Below are 26275 nucleotides of genomic sequence, written 5' to 3' on the forward strand. Positions count from 1 at the left end.
ACAAGCTGAGTGCATGGCACTCCAGACAGAGCTGGTACTTTCATTTCCACCTAGGAGGGCACCTGCAGGTGGGTGCTGTACCCTAGCACCATGACTTTAGGAGACAGCTCTAAGATTTGGGGAAGGAACCCATGGCCTGTGCACAGGAAGGTGACTTTCTGAGAGATGGAGATAAGCTGAAAATGGAGCTGAGAGTGGGACAGCAACATGTACAGCCAGGCCCCCTGGAAGAGTAAGCACTTCACTATTTGCAGGTATCTGCTTCTTTCCTGTGTCAGTAATAGTTTTAACCTGTTTACCTCTTTCCACAGCCTTTCCTGCCATTGAATCAGATGCTAATGCCAGTTTTCAAAGCTATGCATTTAATTCCCCAAACCTCCCCTCAACTGTACTTGTGTCCCAGGTCCACAGGCCACAGCAGAGTGCACAGGTGTGAGAGAACATCCACCAGTCTCCTTCCATATTTTGTTTTCTAAAAAATACTTGACTATGCAAATCATTATCAAATGAAAGCTGAAGCCAGAGGACATTCTCTGTACTTAGTAAGAAGACAAAATTTGGAGCTAGCACGCTGGATATATTGCATCAGCTTGTTGCATTTAAGTTGCACTTTTCTGTTTTCGAGGCAGGGAGCTCACAAGGTGTCTCTGATTCCTTGGTCCTATTCCTTGTTGCTTTACTCTGCTTCTACACTCATCAACTCTCATGGGCTGCAGCGAGAAGATGATGCATAAACCATAAGTGTACTACTCAATAATAGAAAATGGTTTTACCTTCCACATTTTTCTTGAAGTCTTTGGCTGAGGGGGGAAAAAACAGGAATCAGTCTACTGTAAAGGGTCTAAAATCAGTTTTCACACCTGTTTCATATGAAAGGGTGTATATTTTAGTAGTAATATTTTCCAAATTACACATGAATGATAGAAATAACTGTATTTCTCAATTACATAAAAATAACTGAATTTCTCAATTACATAAGCTTCATTTCTCTACACAGCACATTCTGTTTATTCCTACAAGGTTTTCAAGACATATAGCATTAGATGCTGAATTAGGAAATAGAAGTTGGATGTTCAATTTTGTTTAATTAGCACAAGGAACTTTCTTATCTATTGAGTAATCACACTGCATGCTGGCAGATCAAGTACAAGGAACAAATTCTCAGAAAAATAACCCCAAATTCTGATCAGCAAAACCACAACTTAAATTTCACAAACCACAATTTTGGTTTTTTTTCAGTGGCTTTCTCAACTTTTACCAGAACCCAAGTGTTTGAACATAAACACCTCTACACAAAACAGACAAAATTCAGTGGTTTATAACTAAGATGGAACATGCCAGTTATGCTTAATTGGCCAAATCTTAAGATTCCTCTTAGAAGCTGTCAGTTGAGTCTTCTCCACAAATTTTTCCATTATGCAAAGTAGCTTCTTCATTCCCCACAAAACAGAAGAATCTGTCCACAAACCCCACAGCCTCAGCAATGAAACAAACTGAGCATAGGTCTGTACTTGCCAGCACTGCCTTAAGTAGAACATTTGTCCCTACATGTGAATGGCATCAAACTCTGCTGGCAGAGGCTAAAACAAACCCTCCTAGCTTCATGTAGAAAATACTTAGGTTTAGGATGGTACAAAATTTTCATCTCCTTTGAGATGTCATCTCACATGAACTCGGTAAGAAAGCAATAAAACCCCATCAGCTATGTCAAAAAAATTTCCTGCTTCTACTTTCATCCTGATTAGGATATTCATGATGGTAGTGAAAATACTTCACATTAATCAGATTCAAAACAATACATAAACTTTAAATGTTATTTTTTTTATGTCACCAGAGTCACCTATTAAAAACAGGAAGGATTTTAAAATGTGACTTGCTTATTGCTCATGATCCTATTTCCACTGAGTAAGTGAATCTGTGATTACATTGTTTTGACAAGGAGAGGGAAAGATAACAAGTCTATTGATTCTAAGATTAGTTTAAAAATCCTGGAAAAATAAACTTGTAACAAATCTGACCTAGAGGGTTGTCAGTTAGATTTTGTTTACAAGATTGGTCATAACCAAATTTATTTTGAAAGTTCAAACAGACTTCAGCAAGCTCTGATGGAGACGGTGGGTTTCTTACCCATTTCTGAAAAGCTAATTGAAGAAGCATATAACAGAAAAACAGCATTAGCTTTACAGGCCTTCAAACTCTCCTGGCTAAGTGCTCAGACAGCAACACTGTTGGGAATACGATCTGGGGAGAGGTAGTAGTAAGGGAGCTTCTTGTTCTTGTTGCGCTCGGTGATGGCGCTGACAATCTCATCCAGGTTCTTGCGGAATTTTGCCATAGCCTCTTTCACTGGCTTCTCCACGAAGTGTTCATCTGGGTACATGCCCAGAAACAGCTGATTGAAAAACACCAAGAAACCAGGCTTTGAGAAAGCAAAGGCAATTAGTTTTCAGTATTACACCATTTGGCAGGACACCACCCAGAGCCTCTCCTCACAAATGCTTCTATTTAAACTAGCCTACACCTTCCCTCTATTGCTGGCTGCTTCTTTCCATCCCTGCATCATTCTGTGGTGTGGTTCAGGTGTCTGCATGGCACTCCTTGACCTAAAGAGACCTCATCCACTGAAAATCATGCACTTTTATTCAGGCAGTAGTCAGTCCAATGAGCCTCCTAAGCCAGATCTCTGTATAGCCACCCAAACATTTATGCTGCTAGAAAAAAGGATAGCATTAGAGGGGAATTCCCAGCCAGAGGCTGAAAAGGAAAATGACTACCTCATTCAGTGACAGTGGAAGATTCTATTGACTTCAAACTGTCCTTCAGTTTGAAGTCAATTCAAACTCTGTCCTTCGATTCTGTCCTTCAGAATTCATACGACAGCTGCTTTAGTCAGCTTGGACTCTGAGAGTGCTCTGAAAAGTGCACAGCCAAGATGCAGACTGGCATTGCTTTGGGCTCTTTGGAAACTATTTCCCACAGTACAAGCTTCTCTGCTAATACTGCCTTCTTACAGAGAAACTGAATTTAAAGTACCCTCTGTCCATCATCCTCTATTTAAAAATTTCAAAACACATTCTCCAGAGCCCTTGTGTGAAACAACCAGGTACCTACAACCTCATTTTACATGAGGGAAATGGCTACAGACCTGTAGCCACGCATGGCTTTACATGCCTGCAAAGCCTTCTGTAGTCTTGTTTTGTTTTCCCTCCTCACCTGCCAGGCACGAGCCACAGCTGTAGTGCACATGGCACTGGAGCAGATTTTCCAAAGGAACAGGACATGGGGGACACAGCACTGCTGTACCTACTTCCCCAGCACTGCAGCCTTATGCCTCTGCAGCCCTCTGCCTCCCACACCAGCATCCTTCTTAAGCAATGCCATGTTCAAGCTTAAAAACTTTGATTATAGCTGAGACAGCCTCAGCGTAAAAATACAACTTCTTTCTCTGTTTTTGCACCTGACTGGTTTGCACCTGGCAGAACTCAGGCAAACCCACAGCACTGACACATCTCCACAGAAAGGTGAAAATGGCCAAGTCAAGCACAGGGCAGCAGAACAGTCTCCTGAGTCTGTGCAGTCTCGCCGTCACCCTCATGGTCTCACATCTCCAGCACCTAGAGCAGGGGGGTTGACTTACTTCTTTGTCCTGGAATTGGCTCAAGGCCCAGACAGCTCCAAGATGCCAACAGGAACGTCCCCTGTCTGGCAGACTCTCCACAATCTGCTCGATGGTGACGGTGCCCTTTTCTGTAGGGGGAGGGCAGCGCATTGTTGGTGGGGCGTTGGGAATCCACGAGCACCAGTCATACTGCACAGAGAGCAGGAGAGCACAGTGAGAACCTGCAGGGGCTGGTGCTTAGCAACACACCAAAGAAAAGCAGGAGTTTGCCAGCAGGGACTTTGCTTCTGTAATAGGAGCCCCTCAGAAAGAGACAACACTAATGACAGAAAAGTTCTATAGAGGGACTGGAGGAGACAAGGAAGTCCCTACTGCTTTGCCCAGGAACTCACAAGAGAGAGAGTTGGGTAATCTAAATGGGAGAATTTATTCTGCTAACCACAGGCATGTGCCTCACAGCCCAGATTCAGCAGACTGGCTAAGGCCTTAAATATTTTATTAAACAAAGTTCCCTTCTGATAACCTCAGGCGATCACCTTTACTCTAGCTTCTCTTTTATGCTAAATTTCTTCCAAGAACATGCCCACAGCGAATGCCCATGTGCTCAGATACTAACAGAGATAAAGCATGCTGGTTCACCAAGAAATATGGACTATGGCACGTAGATATGGCTATGGTGAGCAGCAGACTGGGAACTCATAGTCACTGCTGGCCTGGTTCAGTGCAGTGAGATGCCGCTGTCTCATTTTGCCTCAGATATGACCCTGAGTTTTGCCACCATCTAAGATGCTGCAGTTACCAGAACCCTTTCTATCCCAAGCACTTTTTCATTACCTTCTCTGCCCTGCTCTGCCTGAGGGGAAGTGCACAGCCACCTCCTCCTCCCCTCAGCCCTCTCTGCCTTTTCCTTCCATGCCTGAAGATGCTTTTACTGATGGGCTGCATATCCTCTGTATGCCAAATTAAGAGATGGTTTCTTGGTGGTACTTGAACAGTCAGGATTTTCTGAGGGGGGCACTGGGAGTTGTCTCAATCAGTTCTAAAGATAAGTTAGAAGGGAACAGTTGCAGAGGTCCCTGATTATGGACATGCCACAGCAGTAATGTGAGCTCATTGGACACCAGGTTCCAGACTTCTCTAGGGCTCCTGAGCTGCAGGGGTGGACAGGAGGGTCAGCATAAAAAGTGATGTAGGGTATTTGGGAATAACCACCATAAGAAAGATGGTCTGTCGGCTTATCTCTGAGATGATATCTCCAAGATCACCTATGCCTGAAGTGAGAACATGCAAAAAAACAAAAAAAGGCTCATAAAATCATAGAATATCTCAAGTTGGAAGGGACCTACAAGGATCATCTAGTCCAGCTCCCTGATCCTTGCAGAACTACCTACAACTAAACCATCAGAGTAAGGGCATCGTTCAAATGCTCCTTGAACTCTGGCAGGCTTGGAACTGTGACCACTTCCCTGGGGAGCCTGCTCCAGTGACTGGCCACCACTCAGTGAAAAACCTCTGTGACTGACAAAGTGATTTGCTTCGGGTTGTTAAATCTGCTTTCCAAAATGTCTTGATGTTGAAAGAAACAGCATTTGAAAGGCAGGTGGTTACTATAGATTCAGTGCAGATATATGTCAGTCAAGGCAGGCAGGGATAACATAGGTTATCAGTATGTGACACATCAAACATCATAGAGGAAGCTCAAAGTTGCCACTTGGTTTGTAAACTCAAGAAATGAGCAGCAATGCCATTTAAATGCTTTAAAAAAATATTCCCTTAATAAAATCAACAAAATTAAAATACATGAGTTAAAACCCCTAATCTGATCTTTAGTACATATGTAGGACTTGGAATGCCTTTCTCAGCTTCCAAATCACTTCAGTTTCCACAGACTTCACAGGGATTTATAGATGGCTCTGCAGTTATTTTGACCGGAAAAAAAAGCAGTGAAATTCTGTACACCTACTAAAAAATGCTTTTCAGACCCTGCCCTGGTAGATGTACCTCCCAGCCCAGAAAGGAGAACAGTGCTCCCACAGGTTCCTACCTGACCAAAATTCACAGCAGCATGTTGAGCCGATGTAGTGAACATGATCACTGTGAGATATTCTGCCAGTGTCTCTCGTGTCCTGATCATCTTAGGGAACCCTAAATGAGGGAGAAGAAAAGCTTGACCCAGCAATGAAGTAACCCTGCCACCCAGCAGTGATGAGAACCCACGGGTCAGAGGGCCATGCAGCAGCGTCTGCAGAGCAGGGCAGGCTTGGGTGGTGCTGTGTGGTCCCACAGGAGCTCCTCACCTCTCTGTGCCTTGGCTGTGCAGCTGTAAAAACAGCCTTGCTTCATACAGACCTCTGAGGCATCACCACTGTTTGCAAAGTAGGTGGTGCTCCATAAGGGAAAGAAAAAGTGTAATTATGCCTTTAAAAAACAGTGTTCCTGTCCTACCTACCCCGCAGCAAGGAACTCCCAGAGTCCCCAGGGCAGGGACCTCAGGTGCTCCACTTTTCTTCAGTCTGCAGTGCGAGCAGGGAAGGTTCATGCCAAGGAGGGAGCAACCATGTGCTTGTATTTATAAAGGTCTGAGGTTCAGCAATCAAGTGAATTGGAAGAAAGAGTGCAGGGAGAGTTGATTTGCTGAAATGGGAAATGAGGAAATGAGAACTTCTGAAAAACAAACAGAATGAGGAACAGAAATAGTTGCATTAAGCTGTCTTTGAAGGAGAATAATCAGAGTTATATAAAGAAAAAACAGAATAGTCAGGGGCTAGGGAAATAGTTTGCAAGTGAAGTAACCCCAGCCCTGTATCAGGCCTGTCCTCACTAAATCACAGGCCTGTGCTGTACCCCTGTCCCAGCCCAATGTCACCACTGGTCCCAGTATGCAAGCTGCCCCTGCCCAGGCTGCCTGTGCCAGCTGCTTCATATCTCCACCACCAACCTGATGCAGAACTCAGCCTGCAAGAGGGAAGAGGTAGCTCTGGCCAGCCACTGAGCCCAAAGAGGAGAGGATGCACCATCCCCTCCTGTGTCCTGCTATTCCAAGTACACTGTGCTCATCGTTAAAGGAGTTTGACATTCTCCCAGTCACAGCAGCCCTCCCAGGGAAAAAACAGGAGACACAGTCTCCCTCATTTAGCCTCTTCCCATTCTTTAGAGACCCTGCCAAATCTCCATTCTCTATGATACAACCCTTGGAGCAGCAGCAGTGCAGAAAGAGATGCTGCAAGCCTGGTAGATATCCCATCTGTAGTGGCAGTCCTCCCACCAGTGGTGCTTGTAGCATCCCACCCTAGCTGGAGCCCTGGAAGCTCAGGACTTCTCTCAGGATATCAGGATGCTTAGGTCAAGCATGGAGTCCTTACAAGGAGGAACAACATTTCTAAGCTTTTGCTAAAAGACAGCTAGACAAACAAAAATGAACCTTTGCCTGTCCAGGCAGATAGAGCCCAGAAGCCTTTTATCCACCAGAACATAATGACTGGAAACATCACACCTTTGCCTGGACATCTGGCACTCTAATGCGCATGCAACACCAGAGCCATGTGCCCTAGGTCACTGGCCAACAGGTGTTGACAGATTTAAATCAAACAGGACAATAGGAAGAATCCCCAGCCACCCCTATAAATTCCTGAAAATCTGCTGGGAAAAAATGTGTGTGGAAGAGAAACATGTTTAGGGAACAACAGGGGAGTATTTAAATCAGGTAGGCAAATTGAGCCATCTTATGGATGAGAGCTCCCATGGCCAAGTAATGGGTTGCAAGAAAAGAGAGGCAGTGAGAAGAGATAGAGCAAAGGAAAATATTTCATGGAAATTATGAGTATCTATTCTTGAAGAGAGTAGAATAGTTCAATGATGACACCAATGCTGAACAAATGTGAAATGCAACAATATACCCCTGGGAGGTTATTACATGTTCTTATTTGGTGTGAGGTTTGGAGGAGAGGATTCAAGGGGCCCTGCTCCTCCTCGATGTCCATCAGTCTGCCTGGTGGCTGTGGCACACACAGATACTGCCCCCAATGCCTAAGGCATGAGCAGACAAAATCAAAGGCCCTGTGCAGAGAGATTACACAAGCTGCCCAAACTCACTATGAGAATCTGTGTCAAAGGAAGGAGCTGTCTCCTGAGAGATGGCCTGAGCCAGGGTCTCACAACAAAACCCAGCTCCTTCAGCCCAAGAAGAGAGCAGGTCTTGTGCTGTGCCCTCAGCACTGCTGCCAGCAGGGACTGCACAAGCTGCACACCCAGCTGGGCCATCCCACCTTACCTGAGGCTTTCACACCCCTCATTCCATAGACATAAATGTCTTTGACAAAGGCCTGCAGCTCCACATCCTCACACACCACCTCGTCGCTCTCATAGTAGATGTGAATTACATCTTCTGCAAAACTACGGACAGGAAAAAACAAACAAAATAAAAGGAGAATGCAAGTCTGCCATTCCAGAAGATGGTCTTCTGACCTTGCAGATGCTAAACAGAAAAGGGCAAGAGAAGGTCTCAAAACCCTCCTATCTCCTTCCCACAAGCAGTGGCAATTAACAGAGGCAACTTAGATTCATTTAGGACTGCAGCATCACTTCTTCCCCCAACAACAAATCCTGGACCACACTGCAACCCCTGAAAAATCCTGTGCACTTTATTCTCTTATTTGAGGCTTTGCTCCTGCACAGACCTCTGTCATCACATATACATCCTTTCCTCACTCCATACAGAATCCCTCTTGCATATCCACATGGCTCCCACACTGGGCAGTGGGGTTCCCACACTGTGATACCAGTACCATTCCCTGTGTGTGGGACACTCCAAAGCTGCTCCTGAATGCCAATAGCTGACCCCTCCCATTGGATATCCTTGTTGTGAAATACTTAAGTGGCTCTGGAAACTTTTCCTGGGAAGAAGAGGTCTAGAGCTATTTCCTATGCCCACTGTTCACAGCAGACACATTCCTGTTCAGTTCCTCTTCTCAAGGTGCCTCTTCCTAGGAAAACTTCCCAGGTTAGCTCACCTCTGAAAGACAGGCTCTTAAAACACTCAGTTAACACAAGTAGTTTTGAAAGTAGTGAAAATAGGAAATCCTGATTTCCTGAAGAACTGCAGTTCATGACTGAATGACTGGTTAATGAAGCTGTGCTGAGATGTTCTGTTAGCTCTGCAGGTACCCTGCTAAATCTCTTGCTAAATATTTTGACAGCAACCCACAAGATGAAACACTTGACTGTAGAAGCTGACTGAAGAATTGTTACCCAACAGACATTTATCCCTTAATAAAATAGAAATGTATACATTTTATACATTTTTTGCAATTTGGAGACTTTTACCAAATCTGTCAGTGTGGTTCCTATCAGCCAATCAAGAGCTGTCATTGAGGCAGACAAATAACTGAATAAACACCAAAAGTTTAAGTAATTTTAGCTTCCAGAGGAAATGCAAAGGAAACAAAAACTTTGCAACAGGCAGAGGGAAAGCTGCTCTCCATGAGTTCTGTCTCCATGCATTTGGCAATGGTGCCAGGTGATACAGGAAGGAGATCCTCCTCTCAAAAGATGGCAGTATTTCAGACCCCCTTCCATACAAACAGAAGTTAGTATATGAAGTGTGGGTGAGACCTTTTGGGCTGAAATGTCTTTGGGTTGGTGTATCTATCTGCAGCTAGATCAGAAACAGGAAGAGGACTAGAGGACTTTACAAATTTGCTATGTGAGACTCATCGTTTCTGTGGGAACCTAGGCCTATTCTGTGGGAACAGCCTAGGCCTTCTACAACACGTGAAGTAATGCTGGGGATAGAAATTATTTCATCAGAAAAGTGAAGACTGATAGCCCTGCAGAGTGTAGGAGATTCCTGGTGAGCAGACACTGCATGGCCAAGGGTTCCTGGCTCAGGAGCTCACACACTCAGAAGGGCATGGCCCACTCCTTGTATAAACCCAATGATTCACAGCTCCCAGCCAAGCTCGAGGCATCACCCTCCAGCAAGGTCAACACCTACAAACACTCAAACTGAATTGAGCTGACTAAGTATTACCTGGTATTTGAAAGGCATATCTCAATCCACAAAGAAAACACAGAAAAGAGTAGGAGAACCAAAAAAAAAAAAAAAAAGATAAAGGACCTCATGAAGAAAACAACCACAGCAAAGTAACAACTTCCTTTTCTCTCAAATGGGGACTCACAATTGCAGAAAATATTGCAAGATAAGCCCTTGTAAAAACACAGAGAAAACACAGGAGGCAAAGATGTCCCCAGAACTTCCAACATTATCCTTGCAACATAAAACTCCTACTTTGTGTACACAGAAGATCTGATTTTTAATGATCATGCTTTTCAAAAGTCATGTGATCAGAAACAGCTGCATATTTGGTAAGCAACTTATGCCATGCAAAAATACGTTGTTTGTTAAATTAAATGCCACTGCAGAATAAAATCCATATAAATCATGCAAGGCAGTGTTTCAGATCTGAAAAGGAGCCATGATTGTGTGGTCGAGCAGCCTTGCAGTACCTCTCCTTATTCAAAATTGCTGCCCTTCCTGATTAAACTCAGACTTTGAAATTTTAAGGCATTTTAAGAAAGGTTTTATTCCAACCAGTTTATACCTAATTTATGGAGTTTGAAAAGAGAACCATCATGGAAGCCAAGCTTATATTTTCAGTCCACAAGAACCTTGATGAGCTCATGTGGCTGGCTCAGATAACGGAGTCCTTTCTTGGCTTGTGCATTTAGTTATTCTTTTTAGCTAAAAAAAGAATAACTAAATTCCTTTTGTAGGCTAAATTCTGACTCACTAAATTTCTGTGAAATTCTGTAGAAGAGTACATATTTGTAAAGGGTCCTCTGAAATACAGAATGCAAGGAAACAGCACTGAAAAAAGCAGGAATTACCAGTCTTTCAAGAGTGTGTGCGTGACTAAATATTTTTCCTCAGATAAAATATACTGGATGGAAAAGGCACTATGTGACTAACCAGCACAGATATTGTTTACAAGGTGCCATGAAGATCAAAGTGAGGAGGAAAAAATGAGGTCTGTGTCTCTGTGACTTTATTAGCCAATATCTAGAACCATGTTCTATTACCTCTTTATAGCCTCCCAGACCTTAATGCCATCATCCCGGTAAAAGTAGTAGGGGATATCCTCTTTGCTGTCCATTCCTTTAGCTTTGATCTCCTCAGGGAAGCAAAGGGAACTGTAGGTCAGATCCTTCATTGCTTTCTGCACCATTTGTACGTGTCCTCCTCCACCTGTGGCATTTGCCTGCAGGAAGAACAGCAAGATGGGAACAGCAGTAGATTGTGCTCCCTTTGCGCCAAGACTGGCTTTACCAATTTGCAGGAGATGGGATACAGAATGCTGGTGAATCTGTTTTTCAAGGAGAAAACCACATCTCCACACAAAGTACCAAACTGCAGAGGTGTACTGGAACTGTGCATTTTGACTTTAGGGATTTCACACCTCTCCCATGAATCATTGTTAATATCCACATTTGCACCATGGTACTGCTTATAGTGGAATACACTAATAAAGCACAGCAAGATCAGGGCATGGCACTCCCTGCAGCCCTGTGCTCCAGCACCAGTGCATGTGTGAAGGAAGGCAGCCCTGAGTGGGTTAGAAGAAGGCTTAAGTTGAACTGCCAGTGCTGTTACAGAGGAGTTTAGGAGCAAGTTCTCCGGGATGCAGGCTACCCTTAGTCACCCTGGAAAAAATGCCAGGAGATCAGTCCTGCTGGGTTGAGACTAATGAGGAGTGCCCAGGGTTTCAGTATATGTTATATTTGAAAAACACAGCACGTCCACAATAGACAGCACAGCAAAACTCTTCAGATAATCACTGTGCAAGAGTTCCCAAAAGTTGCTTTTCTAGCATATGATATAGTGTTGTAGTAGTTGTGACCTTACATTTACTGTCCTCTAGCTGGTTGTTCATCTTCATTGGAACCAACAAATTCTGGAACTCCAGGTCCTTGCTGGCAGCTCTTACCCACACATTCATCCCACATGCATGGGGTATGGACATGAGACTTCTGTTTAAAGGGATGCAAAGGGGAGTACAGACAACAAGGAAAGGTGTCTGGATTTAACCCCTCTTTTCTGCTTGGGTGAAAAGCTCTGAAGCAAGGAAGCTATTTTTGACCTGAGGTCAGTGGTTCAATGAGGACAGAAACACAGGCTCCCTCTTTGAAAGGGTTTCTGAAACCTCCCCAAACTTCATAGCACGCTCCTAGCATGTTGTCACAGAGACTGCTGTGTGCCAGGCTGATACAGTTCATAGATGTGGCATTCCATTTCTCCCAGGGAGCTTGGTGTCACCTGTGAACTTATTGAGGATGCATGCCAGCCCTCACCCAAACCACTGATAAAGGTGTGACATACAGCTACATTTCACGGACTCAGATGAAGCTGAAATTCAGTCCTAGCAGGTCTGCTGCTTAGGAGACCTGCAAGAAGACAGTCTGCAATCCAAACACACTCTTTGTGGTCTTAGAAATCTGTCTTACCCACGTGTCCTTCTGTGATGAAGATTTCCATTTGCACTTACAAATCCCTTTGCTCACAGGTGAATAACTGAATATTTAAAAGAAGTTGGGGGCTTAACTATGTGGATACATATGAAGGAATTTATATGCACTCCTATATTATAACCCAAAGGCACATCAGCAATGAGCAAGATACTGACTGGCATTGGCCACATCTGATTTGGCTACTTAGAGGTAAAAGAGAACATCTTTAGCACAACAAGGCATCAGCTCTGTGTGCCTGTTTCTCAGGTGGCATTACTTATGTTTGCCCTTTAATAGAAAGGTCAGGGAACAAAGCAATATGTGATGATTACAGGATATGTACATATGGAACCATGAAGAGCAAAGAACCATGGATAAGGATGAGCTGACATGAACAATGAAGATTCACAAGGAGTTTACCCACCTTGTCAAAAAGGCCACATTCACAGATAAGCTGTTCTCGGGCTTTGGTATTGATGGCTATTGTGAACCGCATATGTGGCACCAAGAGCTGGGAAATGAAGCAAACAATGAGAGAAGGAAAATTCTCAATTTGAATTCAACAGCAGCCAGATGTAAAGGTTGAAGTCCTGGTGGTTTAGCTGCATCTTATCTTGCAGGGCAGCCAGACAAACTATTTCAGCTGAACGATCACCAGAACTTCCTTTTGGTTTTTCCAACTGAGGTGATAACAACCCCACCCCACCAGAGACCCTCCCTTCCTGCCAGAACTAACCTTGAAGAGGGGATGCACAGCAGGCAGCTGCCGGAACATGGCTATGCTGAACACCTCTGAGACCAAGTGTGTCCGTAAGAGGTGGGTCACTGTCTGGTGGATGTGGAAATCAGACGACCGGACCCAAATTTTAGCTAGCAGCCAGTCATAGGTGGCATCTGAAGGAAGGAAGATGGGATTGTCTGGTCCAGGCTTTTGACCAAGCTGAAAGATATAGAAAGAACATGAAACCCCAAGTCCTTAATGTTTAAAATGAGACAACAAACAGTTGACTCTGTCAGCAAGCCCACCTGGATTGCAATGGGTACAATTTTTTTCTCCAGATTCTTATACAGCAGACAGATTGGTGCAGCCAAGTACTGTATTGTGCACGGGTCTGTTCTATTGGCATCCACACCATCAAGCAGCTCATAGTCCACAATGAAAATGTTGCCTTGCTGTGGGAAAAAAAAAAAAAAAAAAAGAGAAGCATTATGTGTTTTAATTATATGAAAGCAGCTTGGAACAAAGGAATGGGAAGCCTTGGCAGAGACTGATATGAGCCTGGTGGTTACAAGCTACCCCTGGCCTGCCCTTGCTCATGGCAGCTCAAGAATGATGCCATTGAGACAGCAGGAACCATTGCACAAACTACCTGACTGGTGTCTGCAGAGTCTGGCAGTGAGCCTTTCAGCAAAGAACATGTATGTATTTGGTACTCATGCAGTGACACTCAAGCAAGTTTCACCCTGACAGCTGAAGAGAGCCTTGTGTTAATTGTACAAACAAAAGCAAGGCACCACCCTTGTCAACCCCTCTTCAGCACGTTTGTGGGAATGACCCTGCCAGGAAAGGAAGAGGCACCTTTCCCCTCTGAGGCACTCAATCAATCCCTAACCTAAACCAGTGACAAAGGAGTGTTCATCTGCAGGTTACAGCTCTTCCACTGGCCCTGGAGACAGGCATGGCCTGCAGCTGCAGGACAGCGGGAGGAAAGCCAACAGGAGCACTGCCAACCTGCAGAGACAAGCATCTTTGCATGACCTATCACACATCCTGAAGAAAGGAGATGTGGCTGAAGGCAGTAAGCACAGACTCTGGAGATTAGAGGCTGTGAGAAGGAACAGGTGGAGCCCAGCCTGGCCCAGAGCCATACCTTCACTTCCTCCTCCAGGGTCAGGTTCCTCTCCAGACTGCATTCTACCATATCCATGGTCACAGGCAGCTTCTTGGGTATCTCTGTGCATCTCCGGATCAGCACAGGATTGCATCCATTCAGGAACTGGTAGCCAAACATAAAATCTTCCCTCCAGTGTTGCATCACATATTCTAAAGGAAAAGCAAGCCTACAGCATCAATGTCTGTGCAGCATCAATACCTACTGCATTGTAGGATTCCTCCTTTCCCCCTCATCTTTTTGTTACACTGCACTGACACTTTGAATAGAGAAAGCAGCAAGAAAAGGATTCAAAATATGACAGACGTAATCTCTTCATCTGTAAACTGCCTTCTCAGGTCTTCCATGAAATTTTTAAATTCCCCTCTTCAAATTCACAGGGCATGCAGTACAGAGGGACTAGTTCAAAAACAGGTGGCACAAGCAGGAGAAGTGAAATGCACATCAGTGTGTAAGGAAAGAACAGCAGTGGCTGGAGGAGTTCTTTTAGGCTAGAGCTGGGTGAAGGAAATTTGGGGATGAGTTTGGACTCTGACTCAGTAAAATTCCTCATTTGTTGTTTTGCTTGTTTGACTTGTTTTCCCTCTATTTAATTTTTAATTGCTGATATAAACCCAGATGAACATCTCAATAAAATTCTAGTTTTAGATACTCCATCTCTTTATTATTACTTATGTAGTACTACTGGATATTTTCTATAGTTGCAGCGTTCTGTTTTGTAATGTCATGTTGTCACTTCAGTTAATATGAAAAACCCCATTGGTGTCTTCAGGGGAAAAATGAAGCTAGAGTAGTTTTCCACTACTGGCTAGTTTTAAACAAGGTGGTACTTTTTCTGAAAGCAATTAATTTTTCTAAAAAGGCTAAAAATATTAAAAATATAAGCCCCAAGGGAATGCAGTGATACTTTTTAAAAAGTCTTAAAACCCACAATGCTTTCTAATAAAGCAGAAAAAAGTTAAGTTTATATAAAATGACGTTTACATTATCTCCATCAACTGCCTAATGAATCTGCTGCTGTATCTGAAGCCTACATCAAGAAAAAAATTACTCAGCACCTTGGACAGAAACTGCATGACTGAAAAATGCCTTGAGCCACCTGCCAAGGCTTGCAAAAAAGCAAACTGAGATTTGCATTAACATAACTGAGACTGATGCTTAATGTTTAAATGTCACAGGTTTGGAGCTTTCCTCATGAGTATGGAAATATTACCAATGAAATTAATTGTAGATCATATCTAATTCTTGTGTTAAAAGTACTTTTGGAAACAACCTTATTAAATGTAACAAATTGCTGTAATTAATTTTTAATACTTCTGCCACCTTGTATGCTTGGGTTTATACCCAAGAAAAGCATAATTGCTCTTATTTCAGTGAATTCATCCCTAGGCAGTCTGAAGAAGAGTAAAACTTCAGAGAATACAGTTTATTTACTGGGGAGCAGAAGAGCAGGTCAGCCACATTCATCCTAATCAGATGATCAAACAAGACAACTAATTAGTCACTCTGTGACGCAAACATGAGCAAATGCTGATAAACTCACCAGAGATTGTGTTGCTGATTCTGACAAAAATCCTCTCAAAATCTGCAAAATCACTCCAGGAAGACTGGAACATGTGCATGAAACGGTTGACATAAAGATTTTCCATCCTAAAATAAACCAAAGCAAAACATATCTGGAAAAAATAATCTCCAGCTTTCTCAATATCCATTCCTACTATTTTCAATGTTTTTATACATCTAAACACAATAAACTTTAGTAGTGAAATGTGGGAGTAGCCACCCTAGAGAATTAATATTGCAGGCTGTACCTTTACACACAAGGCTGAAAGGCACATCAAGAGCCCAACTTCTGCTCTTGCACGTACAGAACTCCATTCTAGAATTGTTCTCAGCAGCCTACAGTGGCAGTGCTTTAGGACCTATAAAACTGGAGTCAGAAAAGCTGGTGCTTCACACATTGTTAACATCAGCTAAGAGTGCTGAGGGCACTATCAACACCAACTCAGAATGTGGTGTGGTGACACAAAGAGACTCAGACAGGAGCACAAAGTCAGAAGATAACCCAGGATCAGGCAGCCACTATTCCTAAAAAACCCAGCAGTACTGTAAATATCTACCTGACAAAGGCCAGTCTGGATCCCAAAAATGTGAGGCCTGAGTTTTTGAGACCTTTCTATTTATTTGAGCTGCTGGATAAACTTGATGCTCACATCTAACCCCAGAAACCAAGGCTCTTAGTTGCACACATCACATGAACACAGCGGGCTGGGAGCCAGAAATGTCTGACTTCATCTGCTAATTCAGCAAACACAGCACAGCCAAGCAAGTTCCCTTTATATGAAATGACAAGTCCTAAATTATTGCATAAATGCTAAACTCCTGCTATTAGATGGAAATCATTTACTTTGACTAGAAAGCAAATAATGAACTTGAAAAAGAAAGCTGTCTTCCCACTAACACTTCAAACACACAACTAAAAGCACACACAGCACACGAAGATATGCAGGGCAGACAACAAAGTAAAGTCACAGTGCTGCATGAAAGCCTCCCAAAAAGAATTTGAGGAGAATCCAGGAGGCTGGATTTAAATAATATATAAATCCAGGGGGCTGGATTTATAATCATCAAACATATAGAAAAGACTGGATCAGAACTGGCTGGAGAGGACAAAAAGCCTGGAGAAACAGCCAGTGGCTTTCTGGAAGGAGGGCTCTAGACCAGCATGACCACAGTGCAGACAAAACAAAGGAGCTGCTTCTGCACTAAGCCCAGATGGGTGCATGTGGAATGGGCTCCTTCTGCTGCTGCAGATGGCAGTCAAGGGTAAGAGGTGCCTGGAGGCATGTTTGGAAGTGGAAGTCACTCAACTGTCTAGGCTAGAACAGGTGATGGTGTCTCCAGAGGTCTTCTCACACCCAACAGGGACACAAAATCACTGTACAAAAACTTCCAAAGGACTCGGGAAACAAAAATATGTTTTCCTCAAGAAATCGAGTACTTGGAAGTCTCTGGCACATACTAGAAACCAGAGCAAGGAAAAAAAAGTCAGAGTTGCTTGTAGAACTTAATCTGCCCAAATGCAACACTGGTCCAAAATAGCGACACAAGCCTGCATTTCTGGCACAGAATCCAGGCTGAGAGCTTCCATTTGCTAGATAGTGTAGGTCACGTCAGCACCAGGCACCTTCAGGATTATCTCCACCTACACACAATTAATCCTTTAAACTTACAGAGCTATCCACTGCCAATAGCACCCAAAAATCCAACCTTGCAACAGCATAAGGAATATCTGAGATGTATCTCCCTCCGAGTTCATTTTTACATGTCCCTGGAAAAAGGGCTTTCCCCTCCCCTCTTCCACATCTTCCTGTGTCTCATATAACTCTCCCAGCTCTCACATATTCCCTTAAAAGTTCTCCTTGCCCACTGCTACACTTTGCCTTTGGGTTTCAGACATACCTCTCTGCCATCCTTCTTGCTGCACCCAAACTGAAGTCAAGCCCCATGCCTTCCCCCATGTTTCTCCACCCCATTCCTGCAAACAGTTGTTCCAAGCTCCCAAAGCACATCAGGATAGCTAGATAAGGCCCATCAAACTCTTCTCCAAAGATTTTCACAACTCACTTGACCAGAAACATAGGTCTAGATTTTTCAGCCAAATGTGCCAGACAACAAGCATTGCCATTGCTTAGAAAATCTGTTTTGTGTCATACCAGTTATCCAGAATGGCTGGCTGTCAGCAGCACAGTTTCAGGTTCCTATTTCATGGGAAGGGCCCCTTACAGCCAATGACAAAGATAGATGTCCCTGCACTCTGTTGAGTCACTTCCAAGTTTCACTTGGCAGTGGCTCAGGTCCTCTGACAACGTGCCACAGCCTGGCAGGATGGGATTGCTGGAAGGGGAATGCAGCCTCCAAACTACTTATGTCTCCTAGTGGCAATCCTCTCATCTCTGGCATTCAGGTGCTGCTGCTCCTGCATCACTCAGATCTATCTGAGCTGGGGAACAGCTGCTCTGCACTGGCTAACACCATGCTGACTTGACTCTGTGCTGGCAGCGGAATTCAGCTGCAAAAATGAATAAATAAAATACACAGAATGCTCTGACATGTAAGGACCAGTCTTGTCTCATGTCAGACTATTCCACCACCTGATAGTATGGTGGGATATCTGAGACAGTGTTGTATGACCTGGGCACTTGAGACAGCACAGAAGGAGACTCACAGGTCAGAGAGGTCCCATTTGCCTCTCTGACACTGTGCTATTCCAGAGCTCTGCAGGATTGATTATCCAGGCTCATCCCGTGCTCATGCAATGTTTTCCTCAATGACATGATATGTCCAAGTGGGTGGACAGTGACTTGGCTGCCCCAGGCAGATTACACTCAGGTGTGGATAACTGATGAGCTGCTCAGAAGAGATATTCTCCAGCAGGATGTCAAGGGTGCATTGATAAATAACAACGTTCTTTGTGTATGCCACCAGAAGATTCAATTATCACCAACACTCAGAGGAGAAAGGTATCTCCAAGGGGCAATGCTGAGAACTGAGGGAGAAGCTCAAGGTCTCACGTGCCTGCAGTCCTGCTGATGCTTTCCACCAGTGTTCACCAGTGTCTCCATCAGCCTACAGCCAAAACCATGGCTAACAAGAACGCAGAGGCTCAGTCAGTGTGAAAAACATAAATATTGATAAATAAAAAATAAAATAACAAATCCATTAAATTCCTACTTTCATACTTTGGCTGCTGATACAGCACTTGGAGAAAATAATTCAATTCTGAGATTCAATGAAACCTAAAAGGTGATCAGATCCTTACCCTGCCCCAAAAGAGATTCTGCAGACTTACAAACACTTACGCTTTTGTGTAGTTCAGAATGAAGTCAATTCCCTTCTCATTGTCAAACTGGATGTCACGAGGCAGTTCACTGTGAGAATGGGCATCGATGCTCAGGGGAAAGCCTGGATGCCACTCCTTCCAGCTGACAAAATAAGAGAGGTTTGACAAACCATAAAATCTTATCAGCATGGGAGCTGTGTCCTGACCTCCACTGTTTTGGTGGCTCACTGCTATAAAAGAATCTTGTGTCAGACTCAGGCCAAACTAAGTGATTTACACTACATCAACACCTACCAGTACCCCACAGAATCCTGGAGCAGACTGGAAGGCATACACTTGGCTGCCTACCTTCACAAAGCTTGAAGTAACTTAATATCTGTGATATTTTGACACACTTGCCACATTTGGTTGAAACTGACTTCAAATGTATTATGAGGGGAGGGGACAGAGAGACGGCTGCCCAATGCATGCTCATTCTTGGGACTGCACTTTTACAGAACTGAGATGCAGCAGATAAAACTACACAGGCATGTATTTAGATTCCTTCAAAAGGCCATCTCCTTTAACTGTTTAACCTCATTTAACTGTTCAACCTCCTAATGGCCATGGCACACATTCTTTGCCCCATTTTTATTTCAAAACAAAAGAAAGTGAATTGTAAAGAATACTGTTTCAATAGTATTTCCAAACTGCCTGCCACACACAGACTGCACTGTGTATTATCAGCTATGCATCAGAATTTTTAGTAGCTATTTCCCTGAAATTACAAATGGTTTTGCCTTCCTTCTTGCATATGTAAATAAAATTTTGTGGCACACCTCTTTTTGTACCATATTTTCCTCTGCTTTATTTCCTGTAATTTGTAGGGAACGGCCTTCCTTGTTCAAATGAAATAAACAACACACACACCAAGCCTCACTCCATCAATTCTGAATAGACCCTTTGCCCTGACCCCTACCCTCCCAATAAGGAGATACAAGTGCAAGAAACTTTTGTTATTTTAACAGAGCACATCTCTAGCAAAAGGCAACGTCTATGCCTTCTGGAGTTACCCTCTGAGAAAGAACAGAATTTTCTTATCATGACACTGACTAGGAAAAAATGTCTATAATATATATGTGATATATATGATATATCACATAATATATATGTGATATATAAGTAAAATATATACATGTATGTACATATATATATGTGTGTGTGTGAAACATACAGGTATAATATACATATGTGAGATTTTTATACATCACAACTGTGTTCTGTTAGCACATTCCAGTTCACTCAAACAGGGCCAGGTTTTCACTGCCTTTGGGTGCAGGAAACAGCTCAAGCTAGCTTGGTGCAGCAGCCAAAAAGCTCCAGGAAAAGCTGACATGTTCAGATCATGTTCTAAAACTGTAGTACTGCTTGTAAGAGACAAATGAAATATGCCTTCAAATCTTCCCTGAAGATTTTCCTTGAAAGCACTACAGTGTGCCAGAGGGCCTGCACAGAGGCTGTGTCACTGAATTCCCATGGCAGTCTCACAGACTGGCTTATCTGAGGCACAAGTATCCATAATGCCACTTGCATCAGGGTGATCATCACTGTACATGGGATTCCATCTGACCTAAAACCAGATATGCCAACATGGTAACTTAGGCTTTCTCTCATCCAGCAGTTGAGTAATTAGAGGCATGTGGTAATGTGAATATACTGTGCCAGACTCTGCCCTGAGGAGGACAGACCCTGGAGCAGAGGCAAACTCACCGGTACATTTTCTGACGGGATTCGAGCTCTTTGCGCCTGTGTTGCTTGAGGATCTGAATCTTGTCATCTCGGGGCAGCTTTGCTGTTAACAGGGAAAAGAGACAGGGTTATGAGGCTCCTCTACCTATCACTGCCCAGGTGTTGAGAAGGACAGCAAAGTTTTCAAAATTCAAAATTCTGATCTATACCTTTACAAAGTTTCTGGGGGAAATGCTTACATGATCCAATTCAGTATTTTTGAGTGGACACACAGGTCCTTAGAGAATCTGTGGAAGAAGACAAGCTCCTGACTTGGTGCTTCCAAGGGAAAATTAGCTCCAACTAGGAATATCAGTCTCAACTGTATATAACCTTGGTTTTCTAATGTAGACATTTGCTGTACATATCTAGTGTTAAATGGTCTGAAGAGTGTCTTGGGAACTAATTTTACAGTTCAGTATCTAAGGGACTTTCCACCAATAAGAGAAACCACAACATTATTTGAGATCATCTCTGCTAAATGTGCAGGAAACTTCTCCAAGCTTCTCCCCTTGAGCAATGCTCTCCCCAGCCAGCTTGGGGAAATAATCACATCTTCCAGTCATAGGGCAGAAAGAAAAAGCAATGACACTTCCGTTCCAGACATTTTGCTCTTTTGACCATGAATTCAATATAACATTAAATAATACAGAGACTTCCTCAGTGGTCAGAGAAAGGGCAAGGTACGAGACTCACTTTACATACATAAATGTAGAGGCAGATAAAACCAGTAGAAGTTTCATGACTAAAGTTTGTTTGGGGTTGGGGCTGGTAATATCAGAGGTAGTACAGCTGATAACGTACATGGCTAATGGTTTCCAGGTGGTTGTGTCCAAGTTACCACAAAAGTTTCACTTGCTCTTGTCCTTTGCCTCGCCACACTCTGAAAGCCACACAAAGCTGCCTTCCATGGAAGTGGTACAGTTGTTATAAAGCAAATTATGAAAAATGGAAACACCAAAAATAAACTGACACATAGTTATCATTATAGGACAAAAGACTTCAAACACAAAATGCCCCAGCCACGAGTGGCCAAAAATGGAAGGGGAATATAAACATTTATTTTCTACCACTCACACTTGTTTCAGCTGTTTTCAAGCACTCAGGCTGCAGAGCACTACAGTAGCCAACCTACCCCAGGTACCAGGGAGAGGAACAAGCAAACATCAGTGACAAATGTCTGCCCAAACCCTGGTCATGTCAAGAAGGTGTCAGAGACACTTAAAAACACCTTTCTCAGTTTGTCACCATTACTTGGAGCAGTCCAGTCCATCACCCTGCCTTGTCCTGGACTTGACAGCATGCAAAGAGAATGAATGGAAAGTAAGCTGCTGTTTCAGTTGGCACCTGCTGAGCAACTATGGGGTTTTCTTTCATTCTCATAAAAACAAGACAATTTACAGGCAATTAATCATGGGCCACTTAGGAGCTTAGAATAAACAAAGAGGGAACACTAATTCTAATTAGATCAAAAGGGCTTCCAGCAATGGGGATGTGGAGCAGTAAAAAATTTGTTATTAGGGTCAACCTTCAAATTCAAGACCAGTGTAACAAGCCAGCATTAGGACTCTTCCTAGTATGTGCTTCCCAAAATATCCAACCCAACTGCCAGTGCCCAACAGCCTTCTCAGAAAGCACTCCTAGGAGGGAAAGCCACTCTCTAGGATGCAGCAGAGGTCTGGCAGAGGGTCCTCATCGAAGGGAGAGACTGGGAGGTATGTGGAGAAATGGGAAGGAGAGATGGAAGAATTCCAGGTGTTCTGCAGGAAATCTGGTTTCTAATAGCTCTCACCTCTTCCATCTCGAAGGACAACCTCCTTTTCATCTGTAATCCAGCGGTAACACGGGAACTCCAGGTAGTCACCCACTGGGGTTTTAACAGTGATGTACTTGAGGTACCAGTCATCCTGGTACCAGTATTTTCGTTTCTCAATTTTTATTAGCTGAATTTCTCCAAGGTCTTCTTCCACAGTCACATCATAGGAGTCCACCTGCAGAGCAGAATACAGCCAGTGATGCACTGCATATGCAGAAAGCACCCCAGCACTACTCAGGCATACCTAGTCTTTCCTCACACAGCTTTCCAGCTTCTGCTGGGTGAAAAAAGGAAGTCCCATCACAGGACTTCAGTGCAACAGAAAGATGAAAAAAAAATAACAAACAATAACATGCAAAACACTCCAGAAATGGAGAAACATTTTTGGATGCAACCTCAAAAGAGCATTACTCCTTGAAATGTGTGCAAGTCTTAGAAAAACATGCAGGCCAATGAAACCATTCACTACTCTCCTAGCAAGAGCCGAAGGAGGCACTGCTAGGGCACATCTCATGCAACTGTTGGAGTGGAAAGATGTTAAAGAGATTAGAACATTGGACTAGGAATTTAAAGACCTTTGTGTGTTAGTTATGTGTGCTTCAGACTAAGGACAGGATCCAGATCACCGAAATCCACTTTGCCTTTTGCTTCCTGGGCTTCTCCAGTTCTCCCTTTTAAAAATGAGAACAATAGTATGTTTTATGTTTATACAGCTAAAATTTTGAAAATTATACATTTTATGTTTGTAAGGCTCAGATGTACAAAGGAATTTAAGTACAATGTCACATCCAGAGATATGTACACATAAGATTTAAATTAAAGAGCAATATGAATCGGATCCAAGGAGTTGATAGAAATGTCACATTGACAGCCAACTTTCAGAAGAAACTCATTCCTCTGGTAACAGCCTACGTGTCTATATTACCAGAGCCCTAAAGTAGTTACTGTTTAAGTAATGCAAGAAGGACATAAAATTAACCTAAACGATCCTGGAGAGTTTTTAATCTTTTTACGACCATCACAATTCCAATTTTAATGGCAGTTCTGAAAGGGAGGACTCCCTCCTGGTACCTCACACAGCTTCTGCTCCCTCCAAGGCAGCACTGCCACGGGCTCACCTCAGATGACAATTTTGCTAATAGATAAAGGTGTGTCAGGTAACAGAGAATGTACAAGGTAAGAACTGACACTTGGCTGCTCAAGGTTTCAATGCCATTTGTTGTGTGAGGTTCCTTGATAAACACCAGGGCGGCTGTACAGCAAACCAGACACACGAGGAGCTTTTATACAGTTTGAGGGCAGAGTGAGAGAACAGGAGTAATGAAGACTATTGCACTGTCCAAACTCCTGTACCATGCTGCTCAAGCAATTTAATCTCATGCAAAACCTGAGTCTCTTTTTTGAGGAGAGATTCCGACTGACCATTCTTATATTGGAAAAGGATGGCACAGACAACTCCTCTTTGTATTCGCATAAAGCTCTAAGTGCAAAGAGCTACATTTCCTTTCTGGAAATACATGTTAGTATTTTTCTTTCAACAAAAGCAAAAAATCAGATGAAAGGGGAACAGGAAGGAAAGAGAGAACTGAGGGATACCATAGACTTTGAAATCACTCAGCACCAGAGGAATTTACTCAAAAGACACTATGTAAAGAAAAGAAACTATGACTTTCAACATTGCCTGTGTCCAGGGCTTGAAGTGAGTCGAAAAACTACAACTGAGCTGCCATTGTGCAAATTCCTTCAGGGTGCTCCACATATTTTTCCCTCAGTCAACATTTGCCATGCAAATCTCCTACTCAGATCTGGCCCATGCCCTCTTTAATCACATATAGTAATATGCCCAATTTGCAATAATGCAAATTAAGACATTATGAGGAGAATGGAACTACAGAGCCTGGCACAACATTTAGGAAAAATAACCCCAAACCTGGAAAGTAGACAACAATTACAAAATAATACTGCAAAATTCTGCTCATCTACTAAAAACTGTTATTTGTTTTAGAAAAGGATTAACAATTGAATTGCTTTGCAGAAAAAAAAAAATAAAAAAGATGGTATTGAAAGAAACACTAAAGGCAGAACTGTGAAAACAATTGCTACACTTTGCAAACCAACCAAACTCAAAGTCTTCCGGCCTTCTTCAGTTTTAGTTTTCTGGTTCTGTACTGGTATTTTCTTTCCTTCTTTCCCTTGCACAACATACTATTAAGACACAGTGTTTTGGGCACAATGTAACCTGAACAGGTGCCTGGAAAAAGATACTGCATTCCCCAAGAAAACATCCTCAAAACCAAAATGCAGCACATTGTACTGCAAGTGTCCAGTGAGCCAGACACTTTACAGAACACAGATTACTCTGATGGTCCACAATAAATACATGCTGAAAAACTGACTGCTGCTAACACCCACACCTCTGTATCACCTACTGTTTCACCCACCATATCACCTAGTGGATATATCTCTGCTCCTGCTGGATCTGGTCCCACAGCAGCTCCCCTGTTGCTGCTGGGCAGACACTGAATGCTCCATCATGGCATTTTCTCCCTGTGACAGGATCCAGCCGAAATGAATGCTCAGAGTACTGCCAGGGTCTCCATCAGAGTCACCTGAATCCCTCTTTTGCAGCCCAGGAGTGAGAGCCTGGTCAGTAAAACCCTGGGAGTGATCTCCTGAGCTGGGCAGGGCTCAGCCTTCCTGGGAGAGTGCCCTGACCTTGAGTTTGCAGGACAGTCTGAGGTCTCCTTCAACCTCTCTTGCTAATGTAGTTCAGTTTTGCCTAAAGTATGTGACTATTCAGCAGATAAGAGAGAAACAATGACTGGATGTCCACTGGGGAGATTCAGGTAATAATGTCATAAGCTAATGAATGTCTAATCGTGAAAGAAAATTAACTTCAGTAGCAGTGGCTGGTAAATATCTGGGGGACCACAACCACACACACCATCAACACCTACTCAAAATGCTGACTTTTGTTGAGTGTGTCCATGATGTTTAACACAGAAGAGACCATGGACCTAATTTAGGCTGCGAGCCAAATGGTTGGAAAACCACACCTCAAGGGAAAGCAGCACCATGACACTGAAGACTCACCTGTACATGTGGTGGGAGGTCTAATTCCAAACTTTTGAACATCTTTTTAAAATTTTCAAAGTTGTTTCTATCTCATCAGACCTTCTAGAAACTGTGAATTTTGTTTCCAGGTAAAATACACATTTTGGAAAAAGGGGGGAAAAAAGTCTATTATTTCCAGAGTGGACAATAAGCAAATAAATAAATGCCATTCTAAACCAATGTTCAGAGTACAAGCAATTATACATTTGGATAGTTGAAACACGGTGATAGGACCACAGAGAGGACAGGGCACAGCTAACGGCAGAAATCTGGGCTAAGAAGAAGAGCGCAGCTGATAGCCCAGCCACAACTTCATTCTCACACATTCATGCTGTTTTCCAACTTTCTTTGACGCTGCCCTATATGTTACCCTCGGCAGGCATTGTACTTTCCACTAGATGCTCTTACCTCTTTGTTTAATTCTTTGGAGATAACAGTGCTTTGACTATTAATAAATACTGACCCTAAGCATCACCTATCAACAAGAAACACACTAATTTTTTTTGTATTTGTAAAGAAAGAGCGAGGAGATGTGAAAGCCCATCATAAATCCGAGCCGAAGGGCCCCGTCCTTCCCAAGGTCTGACCGAGGCAGCCAGGGCTGGCTCCTAGGGCAGGCAGGGATGCGGATGCCGGGCGGCCGGGGAGACACCTCGGTGTCCCGCTCCGGAGCACCGGCACACGGAGACGGGCGCCAAAAGAAAGCCCAGCCGTGCCCAGCC

The 26275-nt window shown here is 43.4% G+C and overlaps 1 protein-coding gene across 3 annotated transcripts in view; it reads right to left on the reverse strand.

Moving 5' to 3' along the window:
- Positions 1-775: 775 nt before the first annotated feature.
- Positions 776-26275, reverse strand: part of ALOX5 (arachidonate 5-lipoxygenase) — a 30978-nt gene continuing 5478 nt past the window's right edge. The window contains exons 2-15 of one of the 3 annotated variants that reach the window (XR_012581109.1): positions 22416-22614; positions 20606-20687; positions 18876-18998; positions 15557-15663; positions 13993-14165; positions 13148-13294; positions 12858-13061; positions 12546-12632; positions 10697-10875; positions 7890-8011; positions 5664-5764; positions 3638-3808; positions 2128-2392; positions 776-800 (exon numbers count right to left, since the gene is read on the reverse strand). Coding sequence is in view for 2 of the 3 variants with exons in the window: in XM_005481271.4 (XP_005481328.2) it covers positions 2213-2392; positions 3638-3808; positions 5664-5764; positions 7890-8011; positions 10697-10875; positions 12546-12632; positions 12858-13061; positions 13148-13294; positions 13993-14165; positions 15557-15663; positions 18876-18998; positions 20606-20687; positions 22416-22614 (1875 nt within the window). In the remaining variant the exon portion in view is untranslated. Of the gene's footprint in view, positions 801-980; positions 2393-3637; positions 3809-5663; positions 5765-6070; positions 6284-7889; positions 8012-10696; positions 10876-12545; positions 12633-12857; positions 13062-13147; positions 13295-13992; positions 14166-15556; positions 15664-18875; positions 18999-20605; positions 20688-22415; positions 22615-26275 lie in introns of those variants that run through there. The other 2 variants (XM_005481271.4, XM_026799730.2) reach the window with 2 other exon arrangements.

The sequence above is a fragment of the Zonotrichia albicollis genome, chromosome 7 (genome assembly GCF_047830755.1).
Source record: "Zonotrichia albicollis isolate bZonAlb1 chromosome 7, bZonAlb1.hap1, whole genome shotgun sequence".
NCBI classification, from domain to species: Eukaryota; Metazoa; Chordata; class Aves; order Passeriformes; family Passerellidae; genus Zonotrichia; species Zonotrichia albicollis.